The 11817-nt window shown below is 51.5% G+C and overlaps 1 protein-coding gene across 1 annotated transcript in view; it reads left to right on the forward strand.

The window, feature by feature from the left end:
* The first annotated feature begins 9017 nt into the window (after nt 1–9017).
* Nucleotides 9018–11817, forward strand: part of SHANK3 (SH3 and multiple ankyrin repeat domains 3) — a 513573-nt gene continuing 510773 nt past the window's right edge. The window contains exon 1 of the mRNA XM_025216389.1: nt 9018–9299. Coding sequence (XP_025072174.1) covers nt 9018–9299 — 282 coding nt within the window. The remainder of the gene's footprint in view (nt 9300–11817) is intronic.

The following is an 11817-nucleotide window of genomic DNA, read 5'->3' on the forward strand; positions in this document are numbered from 1 at the left end:
GGTAGCTAATTTGCATAGCACTGTAAAATCCATTTTAAGAAACGTTGCGGATTGATTGCTTATGCTGCCCTGGTGAATGAAGCCCTCTGTTTATCGACAGGGCGCAGCAGGGCAGGGTTCCTGCACCGCGGGGCTGCCGGCTTTTCTCCGTGCTAACGAGGAGAAGAGAAGGGAAGAGGGGACGTTTCCTTTCGGGGGTAGTAAGAGCAGCTTGCTCTTCGGGGTCTCTGCAGGCTTTGGTTGATTTTGCCGCGGCGTGGCGGTGCGTTTGTGATGGGGGTGCAAGACGTGGAACCCACCAAGCTCTTTCGTAGATGCACCTGGGGCTGGAAGGAGCTTCCTGGGTAGGTGAGCGCAGACACCGCTTCATAGACTCCAGAAGAGATGGGAGGGACCCATCATGCTTGAGCTGAAATCTCGCTGAACCCTAAATTGATTGGATTGATTTCTAGCCTTTTTTTTTTTTTTTTGGCACTTGCAAAACCTACAGCATGCATCCTCCCGTGTTTTTCAAGGGCCAGCAAAATACATTTGCTTTCCCTTTCTCCGAAATACTTAGTCGCGTTTGAACCCGGAGCCTTCCGATCCACAGAGCACCACTTCGACTGGAAAAATACCCGAGGAGGGAGGGGTGTTGCTGTTCTTCATGTGGAATAGCTCGGAGAGGCAGATGCAGGAGAAGCCTTGTCACCGGCCTGCACAACTCTCTCTGAACGGGCTCTAGAAAGCCGGGCATCGGGTTTCCCGAGCTCAGTTCCTGGCTCTGGGCACGCTGGATGGTCTCGTACTGCGTCAGCCCGGCCAAGTGCAATGATACCTGTGTGAGCCGTCCCCAGGGAGCCTGGTATCTAAAACCTCGAGTGCCTACCGGCTGAGCTCAAGGGCTGCATTCATGAGCATGGACGCAGCAGGAAATACAGTAGCCTTTCTATGCGATGTAGGTGATAGGCAAGGATGAAGTTTCCTTTGGACCCTTGTGGCCTTGGGGACAGAGCTGGATGGAGGGGATTACTATTGCTATTACTATTACTATTATGATGATGATTTATATCCCACTCTACCCAGAAAGGCTCAGAGCAGCTTGCAATAAATGACCAACATGAACAGTAAATGCCCCAAACAACACCCCAAGTCTGGAAAACTCCACCCCACCCCGTCAGCCTTAACGACAAACCCTCCAGCAAATCCCAGCGCCCATTTGCATTTATAGCCATTGCAGCAAGTAATTCAAACAGGGACCAGTGGAAGCTTTGGATGTTGTCATGCTGTTTTCTGCAATTTCCCCCACCAAACATTTTCTTCTCTGTGCTGATTGGCTGATAGGCCCATCCTCTTTCTGGCCCCTCCATGCCCTCACCTGTCCCCCCCAGCTCATCTTTTGGTCATGGAGGGCCAATTGAAATCATAAAACAAAACATTTTGTACGGAATAGGATCTTTGCTGCTATCACATTTTTCTGGTGCCTAGACGTATACACATCTATGTTTCCTTTTTTTCTCTGACCTTCTCTGTGTCTGAGGTGTTTAGTCTGAACTTTTCAGGGCAAGATCACTCGTATTCTGGTTTTTACGGTGCCTAACATAGCGGGCCCGGATCTCAGCCTTGGCAGTGCTGGAACAAACACGATAAATAAATACAGTAGAGGACCATGTTCATCCTGTTTTACCTGACAGGGTCCAAGGCAAAGGCGATGAGACTTGACCCTGTCCGATTAGAGCCGTGGGTCCTGTTCTTGGTAGTGCCTGAAACTGCCTTGTCCAAATGCCCTGAAGGCTTATTTGCAAAGTGTGTAAATGCTGCCTACCTCCCCCTGGGCGCGTCTACACGAGACATTAAAAGCGCAATAGGCTAATTCTAGCGTGCATTAGTGCATCATGGCTAATGCGTGCATTAGTCGTGATGCGCTAATGCATGGTCGAATCAGTCTGCTGCGCATTAGCATCAATTAAAAGACATGGGCTGGCACTACTGATTACAGCACATTAAGTTAGTACCTGTAATTACAGCTACTACACTTAATGTGCCATAACTACAGCACATTAATGCATGTGTAGACATGCCCGCTAAGGCTGGGGGCACAGGGCTTGGATTGTGGATGGCAGTTTTACACAGAGTTTTGATTGTGGATCATATGGGATGGTTTGGACAAGGCTGCCTCAGGCAGGGGGTTGGACTAGATGTGACCTGCCAGCCCCACTTCCCTATGAATAAGGTTTGTGGTGGGGGGGAAAAAGGAACGGTTGTGAACAGCGATCAGGAGTTCGGATTAAAACTCACTGGTGCATGGTTTGTAGCTTAGTTACCTTCCCCTACCCTGTGGGCGATTGTGCGGTGGAGTTTCTCTGATGTTCAAAACGCGTGAAAGTTTACCAGCTGTGCAGGGCTGCGTGACTTGCAAAGTGCCTGAGTGGCATGAGAGACACCTGACCCACCAAGTCCAGGGAAGAATCAATTCTCCTTCCTGAAACCTGTTACTTGGAAAAAATTAGAAGTTTTCCAGCTGAGCTTGGCCAGATTCCTGCACCAAACCAGCCGCGGCAGGACCGCACCCTGGGCACTGATGCTCAGCCGGGTCGTGGTGCTCCCCGGTGCTGAATGCAGCAGAAGAGCCCCTGCCCTTGATTTGCAAGTGACGCTTGTGTTCATGCAACACGAGCATGCTGTTGGCTGGTATTCATCCCGACCCACTGTGACCCCCACGTCCTCCTCTGCAGCGCTGCAGCCGAGCCGCCCATTCCCCAGTCGACACTTGTGCATGCAGTTATTCTACCCCACGTTTAGGGCTTTGCATTTGACCTCGTTCAATCTCATCTGATTGATTTTGGACCATTTTTCCAGTCCACCCAGGTCATTTTGGATCCCAGCCCTGCCCTCCATGCCCTCTGCAACCCCCACAGCTTTGTCATCCATAGAATTGCTAAGTCTGCGCTGGATCCCGTTGTTCAAATCATTAAGGAAGATATTTAACAATCCCAAACCCAAGACAGACCCCTGAGGAGCCCCACTTGATACCTCCCCCCAACTAGACCTCGAGCCATTGACGACTGCACATCGATCATGACGATCCCACCGTTTATGCATCCCCCTTGCAGTACTTTCGTCCAGTCTGTATTTCCATCGTTTGTTAATGTGAAGGTGAAGGCAGACTGCGTCCAAAGCCTCGCTAACGTTGAGGTCCGTCACACTCGCTGCTCTCCCCTCATTCACAGAGCCTGTCACTCGATCGTAGGAAAAAAAGCAGGTTTGCCAGGCAGGACTTGCTCTTGTTGGGTCCTTGCTGGCTGTTCCTGATCACCTTCCTCTCTTCCAGGTGCTTCACATTAGATCCCTTGAGGCCTTAAGCCATGATCTTTCCAGTATCGAGATCAGGCCACCTGGATCCTCCTTCCTTTCATTAAAGTTGGGCACTATATTTGCACTTTTCTAGCCCTCTGGGACATCACTCGACCACCACGCATGCTCGGAGAGGATACCCAAAGGCTCTGAAAGTCCCTCAGACAATTGCTGCAGAACTCCAGAGTCCATCCAGCCCTGCTGACTCGAAAGCATCTAGCTGGTTGGACTGATCCCTAACCTGTTTTCCTGTTCCTCTTGGCTGCGTATCTTCTTCCCCGTCGTTGCTGCCACCTGCACTCGTCAGGCTAGCTTCCTGTACTTGCGAAGGCTGAAGTAAAAGGGCATTAATTACTTCAGCCTTCCCGGCGTTGGCTGTAACTAGATTTCCTTCCGCATTTCATAAAGGACCTACGGCTTGCTTGATCTTTCTCTTACTCTTGACACACATCTAGGATCCCTTTTGATTGCCTTTATGTCCCTTGCCAGCTGCATCTCACGTCGTAGATTCATAGATTCATAGATGTTAGGGTCGGAAGGGACCTCAATAGATCGAGTCTGCATATCTAACCTCCTCTTGAAGACCCCCAGGGTAGGGGGGGAGAGCACCACCTCCCTTGGGAGCCCGTTCCAGACCTTGGCCACTCTAACTGTGAAGAAGTTCTTCCTAATGTCCAATCTAAATCTGCTCTCTGCTAGCTTGTGGCCATTATTTCTTATAACCCCCGGGGGTGCCTTGGTGAATAAAACCTCACCAATTCCCTTCTGTGCCCCCGTGATGAACTTATAGGCAGCCACAAGGTTGCCTCTCAACCTTCTCTTGCGGAGCCTGAAGAGGTCCAGTTTCTCTAGTCTCTCCTCGTAGGTCTTGGTCTGTAGGCCCTTAACCATACGAGTGGCCCTTCTCTGGACCCTCTCCAGGTTATCCACATCCCTCTTGAAGTGCGGCGCCCAGAATTGCACGCAGTACTCCAACTGCGGTCTGACCAGCGCCTGATAGAGGGGAAGTATCACCTCCTTGGACCTATTCGTCATGCATCTGCTGATGCACGATAAAGTGCCATTGGCTTTTCTGATGGCTTCGTCACACTGCCGACTCATGTTCATCTTGGAGGCCACTAGGACTCCAAGGTCCCTTTCCACTTCCGTGCCACCCAGCAGGTCACTCCCTAGGCTGTAGGTGTGCTGGACATTTTTCCTCCCTAGGTGCAGCACTTTGCATTTCTCCTTGTTGAACTGCATTCTCTTGTTTTCTGCCCACTTGTCCAACCTGTCCAGGTCTGCTTGCAGCTGTTCCCTGCCCTCCGGCGTGTCCACTTCTCCCCATGGCTTTGTGTCATCTGCAAACTTGGACAGGGTACACTTCACTCCCTCGTCCAAGTCGCTGACGAAGACATTAAAGAGTATCGGTCCAAGGACCGAGCCCTGCGGGACCCCACTGCCCACACCCTTCCAGGTCGAAACCGACCCCTCCACCACGACTCTCTGGGTGCGACCCTCCAGCCAATTCGCCACCCACCGGAGTGTGTAGTCATCCAAGTCACAGCCTCTTAACTTGTTCACCAGTATGGGGTGGGATACCGTATCGAAGGCCTTCCTGAAGTCTAAGTATACGACATCCACCCCTCCTCCTGTGTCCAGGCGTTTCGTAACCTGGTCATAAAAAGAGACTAGATTAGTCGTGTCTTGGTGTTTCCTAAATTTCTCCGTGCGCGCCCACGCGGTTGACACTTATTTTCTTGCTAGTACGGGGACCGAGTCTCCACTTCTGTAGGGTTCCTTGTTGAGTTTCAACTGATCGAAAAGATTGAAGCTCATGAGGACGACAGCCATCTGGTAACGGTGAAGCTTGGGCCCAGAGATAATTCGCTAGCCCACGTGCTTCTCTCGCTGGAGAAGTGGAGCCAGAGGCCTCACCCGGTGCAGGACAGCTTCTGGGTGAATTTGTGCATTGCAATCTTTCTTTTGTATGTTCCTAAAATGATAAATATCCTGGTGGGAACGGGGAGGAGCTGGTAGGGGTTGGCTGGTCCTTCCCGAGAGACCTGCACAGCAACGGTCCGAATTGTGACAGGTTTGCTAATCAGGACGAGGGCCCCAGCTGAGCATTTCTTTTGCCCTCGGACAGATGTCGGTTCATCCATCACTTTCCCATCGTGAGCCGGGCTTGCGATTCCCTGAGTCCCGCCCGGCCAGGCTCACGGGAGCCGTTGAGACGCATGCAACCGAGGAGTCACTTTTCATCTTGGGGCTTGCCAAGTCCGCTGGCAGCTGAGGCCTTCAGTGCCTCCGGGAAAGCTCTCGACGCGTTGACAGCTCCCGCGCATCCTCTGTCCGCTCCCGGGCTGAGGACCAGCTCGGTGTTTGGGAAATGCCGGCGCTGGAGTTTGCTCCGCGGGACACGGAGACCGGCGAGGATGTCAGGCTCCCGGGCTGCCGGACCCCCCGGGGAATTGCTTAGCTTCTGTTTTCGGTAGGGGTGTCAGTTGCTTTTGTTCTGCACGCCGGTTTGAGATGGGGATTCTCCATCCACCGGCTCCCAACACATGGGTTGAATCGGATAGGCCGCCGGGCTGGGGTTTGAAGGTGTGGATTTAGATGTTTTCAAGACCGAGGCAAGCGGCAGGGTAAAATGCATGCACGGGACACGTTCTAACGTGGAGATGTGGGGTTTCACTGATCTGCTGAGTGAGATTTTCATTAAAAGTTGCATAAAAGTCATATCCACTAATCTCTATGAAAGAGAGTATACCGTTCTCCTTGCTGAGCTATTAGCTTCTTTCTAGCTGTTTTAGAGTTGGCTATTTTAACAACTCTGGGTTTTTTTCGTTTCAATACCTTTGCTTCCTGAAGAGAATAGGCGGTGAATGATGTGCCATGGAAGGACAAAAGGGATGAAAGCAGGGCGAGAGACAGCCGTGCAGAAAAGCGGCTGAGAGAAAGACCGGGCTGGAGAGCATCACGGGAAGGGGCAGGGAATAAATAAAACATCCAGTGAAATCGGTGAGGAAGGATTTCAGAAGAGACGAGGCATAAAGGATACAATAGGTATATTCTCTTGAAGGTAAATTGGGTTTTCCCTTTTCTTTCGGAGCCCCGTTTCTGCACCCCGCCGTGGCCTGCAAGCTGGCATCAGCCCGAGCTGCCAGAGCTTTACATTTTTCTCCCACTGGAGGTTTTGAAGCGTTCAGGTCTATTCTGGATGGGGAAGGTGGATTTCCCCATCACAGCACTATAGGGCTGGAGGGGACCTCGAGGACCAGCTCATCCAATGCCCTCTGCAGATGCATGATCTCTTTGTCCCCAAACTAACCATATCTAGCTTCTTCCAGGTTTCCTCATGTGGCTGATACCATAACTCCTTCAGCATCTTCATTATTTACCTCTGCATTTTCTCTGTTTCTCTACGTCCTTCTTAAAAAGCGCTGTCCAGAACTGGACGCAACCGTCCAGCTGAGACGTAACCAGAGCTGAGCAGTCGTACGGTCGCCTCCCCTGCGCAGCGCACAATGCTCCCGTTAATGCAACCCCAAACGGCACTTGCTTTTTTCTGCGACCACATCGCATTGCTGAGTTGCGGCGAGCTTGGGGCGCACCGTAACCCCCAGACGCTTCTGGGCTGCACAGCTCTCTACCCAGCTATCCCCGGTCTGTACGGGTGCATTTAGTTTCTTTCCCTCCTTGTAGCATGGCACGTTTACCTTTGCTGAATTTTTTCTTTGCTGTTTATAGTCCAGGTTTCAAATTTAGCAAGATCCTTTTGATTTTTAATCTTATCTTCCAGTGTGCTTTCCCCAGCTTTGTGGTCATTTGCTAACTTAATTAGTACATTAATTCTGCAACCTAGTCATTAATAAAAAATGTTTATCAACACTGGAGCCAATGGTGGAAACTCACTGGAGACTTCCTTCCATTTTGGCAGTGGTCCACTTATAGTTACTCTTTCCTTGTGCTTATCCATAGCCACCTGATAGTAATTCTGTTTTGACCACAGTTTTTCATCTCGCTTACGAGACTTGCCTGCGGGTCTGTATCAAGTGAAGGTATCGTATATCCACCGCCTTCCTCTCATTCACCAAATGTTTTGCCCTGGCAAAGATGGAAACCAATTTGGTGTGGCATGATTAATTCCTAACAAATCCATGCTGGCTGACAGAGATCATGTCTTCCCCCTCCCCAGTATTTACATGTTTAAGGTAGAGTTTTGTTTCCTTTTCCATGTCGAAACGGCAGCTTTTAGCTTCCTAAGTGCCAAAAATGCCGTGTGCAGGTGGCTGCTCCATGTCTCTGGCAGTGTGGGTGCGTAGTTGTGTGCACTGAGTACACACTGGCTGAGCATGTTCATGGGCAAGGGCACATCCCTCGTGGACGCCTACCCAAATTTAAGGCCCCAGGCTGCAGCAGCTGGACACGCCTGACTAACAGGAGCGAGACCCTCGCGGGGCAGGGCCCTCCTATGGTTTATCCCCCCAGCAGAGTGGTTAGGACACTCACTCGCCCAGGAAGTGGGTGACCCAGGGTCTAGCCCAGTCTGGGTTTGAACCTTTCTCTCTCTAAGCACCAGGCCACAAGGTCGGGTATGAGCAGCCATCGCCAGCTCTTGGGACAAACTTCCCTGCAGCGTGGCTCCCGACCCACTTCATCCAATGGCTGTTCAGTGCAAGGGGCAATAGCCCAGGCATGCTGAAAAATGCCAGAGCCACAGAGAGATGCAGGCTCCAAACCCCGTCTAGGACGTGGGTCTCCGGCTTCCTGGGCGAGTGCCCTAAACAGCTTGGGGGGGCCCTGGCTGCTGTCCCTCCCCACTGTCATTTTGTCTGGGTCTTACGTGCGTGCGTAGCTATGTGCATGCACACGTGGCTGGGAAATGCATAGTTTGTGTGCACAGGCTTGCAGGTCCAGAGCATAAAGCGGCGGGGGCCAGAGGCAGCCAGGTATATGGTTAGGCAGCTGCCCCTTGGGTGTGCAAAGGGAAATGGGACACTGCCTCCATGTTTTGTAATTTGTTCCTGTCACTCCCCGGGTGTTACAGTCAGGCTGACTGGTCTGAAGGTCCCCGGTTTTCTTTTTTCCCCTTTTGCAGATGGGCACCCTGTTAGCCCGTCCCAAACCTCCAGGACCTCACCGGTTATCTGTGAGTTTGCAAACGGCAACTTGAACGGAGTTGGGGAACTGGTGGGAATGATCCCATGGAGGGCAAGTTTAATGGGCAAAGGAGGCCAGGAGAGCTGGTTGTGTCTTAGAGACACACGGAGGGTACAAAGGAAGGAGAAGAAAGACAGCAAGAGGCTGGCCTGGTTGAACCACAAACTCTTCCATGAGTTGAGACTTAGGAAGGAATTCTGCAAACAGTGGAAACCCGGTTGCGTTGTGAGGCATGGCTAAGAGTAGCGCGTAGGCAGGCATGGAGGATATTGGGGATGCCAAGGCACAAGTTAAGATACTATTAGGTGGGAAGTAGGGGAGAAGTAAGGGGAAGACCATGGGAGGTGTAGGTCCCTACTGAATGCCAAGTGCAATCTAATAATGGAGGATGCGGACAAGCCTGATGCATTCGATGCCTTTTTTACTTCGGGATTCATGAGAGAGGTCAGCCATCAAATGACAAGCCTGCTCGGCAGCAAGGATGGGGGGAAGATAATCATCCTGGAAAGAGCAGATTAGACGTTATGTAGAGAATCGGGATGTGTTCAAGTTGGCAGCTACCTGGAAAGGTTACGGAGCAGGTCCTCGAGGAGTCTGAGGGCCCCGAGGAGAACAAGGTGATCGGACGCAGCCCGTGTGGATTTCCCAAGAGCAAGTCGTGTTTCACCAGCCAGATTTGCCTTTACGGTGAAGTGACAGGCTTTCTGGATGAGCAGAGAGACGAGGATGTGATATACCCTGACTTCAGCAAGGTTTTTGACATCGTCTCCCATGACGTCCTCGTCAGAAAGCTCAGGAAACGCAGACGAGCCGAAAGCACTGTAAGGTGGACACCGAGCTGGTGGCTTCACCGCGTTCAGTCTGTAGCCCTCGTTAGCTCAGAGCACAACTGGACAGAGTTACCAAGCCGGGTCGTCCTGGGTCTAGTCCTGTTTAGTATCTTAATTAATGCTGTGGAGGTTGGGGCTGAGCGGTGGCGCTAAGCTGGGTGACAACAGATCTGGCGCAGGGCAGAACAGAATCACCTCGAGATGAATTTCATCTGATTTTAATCAGGTGCAATTCAATGGGCACAAGTGCAAAGAATGGTATTTGGATAGAAACATGAAAGTCACAAACAGGGATTGCAGAGCGAGTGCCCAGGCTGCAGAGAAGGACCTGGGGGCTACAGAGGACCGTATGCTGAATATGAGCCAACAGTTTGCCCTTGTTGCAAGAAAAGCCAGCAGCATCCTGGAATATATTGAGCAGGAGCGTCACCGGCCAGACACAAGAAATGATTTTTCCTTTCTCTTCCTCACTGACGTGACCCCACGTGGAGTCCAGTTTTGGGTACTGCTCTCCAAGAAAGACGTAGCAGAGTTGGAATGAGTCCAGCGGAGAGCTGCAGAGAGGACGAGAGGCCTGGAAAACATGAGTTAGAAGGAGAGGTTGTATCATCCAGCTTTCCAGGCATTTTTATGCCTCAGTCACAATAACCAAATTGTCCCAAACCAGGGGAAGCAAACCCCCTGCTCTCTTTCCCCCAGCCGTAGGAGAGGGGCCTCTCTAGCTCTGGCTTCTCCCCAGCGCTGCAGCCGCTCCTCTCTTCCCTTGCCCTCTGCTCCCTCTTGACCCTCGTTGTGGCTCCCCCTCGTCTACTCCCCATCCGCTGCCCCCAGACCGCGAACTGCCCATCGCCCGCAGCTGAGCACCTCTTTGCAGGCTGGCAGAATTGGGGATGCTTAGTCTGGCGGAGAAAAGACCACGACGGGATTTGAGACCAATTTTCAGAGACCCGAAGGGCGATGGCAAAGGGAAGCAAGATCGACTATTCCCCGTGGCTGCAGGAAACGGGACGAGACAGAGCAACCCTACGTTGGAATAAGGGACATTCGGGCGGGGTATGAGGAATTATTACTTCCTCCTGGGTTCGGCCTTTTCGAACAAGCTGCCTAGAGACGTGGTCAAATCTCCATCCTTGGATGGGTTTAAGAGCAGGCCAGACAAAAACGTGACTGGGGTGGTTTCATCACGGTGATCCTCCTTGGAGCAAGGGGCTGGACGAGATGACCTCCCAAAGTCCTTTGCAGCCCTATTTTTCTATGATTAGCTCCCCTTGTTGGTGCTTTCAGCCTCTCACCAGCTATTGCTTGTTTTCTGCCTTTGTTTTGCCCCCGTAGGCACGTGCCCTCCCTCCCTTGTCTTCCCTGACGGAGAAGATACCGCCAGCACGTCTTGTCTTGAAAAGATGTGGGCTTGCTTGTGGGCTGGTTTGGGGCATGGTTGCGAGAGTGTGAGCTGCTTTGGATGTATGTATCTGGAAGGACGCATCAGGGCAGCCCTCCCCTCCTCTCCCCAGACTGTGCCTGGAGGACAAGTGAGTGTAATTGAGCCATAACTCACCGCTGCCGGAGAAAAAAAACCCTGGGCCATAATGTGTGAAGCAACATTGCAGCTCTATATTACAGCCATCTCCAGGGGAGGTTATTTTTATTAAAATCTGGGTTGATGGCAAATGCTGAGATTAACTTCACTTTTAATGCATGGTTCCCCATGGATCCATACAGGAAGAGGTTTCCAGCTTCCTCCCAGTACCCAGCTGCTGTAATCCGTGTCCCCTGCAGGTCTTGGACAAGAGACCCTCATCACTAACGATGCCCTGGTCTGACGGATGTCCAAATTAATTGTCACTATTTCTACAAAGAGCGAAGGTATGAAGCCCCAAGCATCCCCAGCCTCAAGAAACCTGGTTGAAGCAAGGAAAGGTGCACTTAAAAATGAAGAAAACCCTAGCTGTGCTTCCCCTTGAAGCGTCTGTCTCCTTTGGCGTGAGCTGAAGATATGCAAGAGGTGAATTGGGAAATAAGAGCCTCAGCTCCGGAGGAAGGAAACCCCCTACTTGCCGGAGCCTTGTCACCGAGGTGTGGGGGGTAGGGGAAGGAGAAGCCCCTGAAGGTCACATCTGCTCCGTCTTGCTAGGGAGGGACTAGATTATATCCGATCTACAGGCCACTATTCAAGACTGTTTGGTCTCATACATCACGAGTAGGAGAAGGGCTCTCGCTCTCTTCGGAGACGATGCTCAGCTGACTGGACTCGCTGTCAGCGAAGGCTTTCTGACGCTACTCAAACATTTCTCTTTTTCTGAGGTCTGATCTGCACACAGAAATTACAGCAATTAAAGTGAATTGGTTTCAGAGGCTATGGACACAGGAAGAGCGAGGCAAAGCTGGAGACATAAATCTGGAACAAATTGTGCTGAAGCAGCTGCATACAAAGAAGCAGGCTGTACCTCTGAACCAGGGATAAGCGGCTGCAGGTTAGCTTTCATTCACAGAGGGGAAAGAGGGCACAGCA

Source organism: Alligator sinensis, unplaced genomic scaffold (assembly GCF_000455745.1).
Source record: "Alligator sinensis unplaced genomic scaffold, ASM45574v1 scaffold961_1, whole genome shotgun sequence".
NCBI classification, from domain to species: domain Eukaryota; kingdom Metazoa; phylum Chordata; order Crocodylia; family Alligatoridae; genus Alligator; species Alligator sinensis.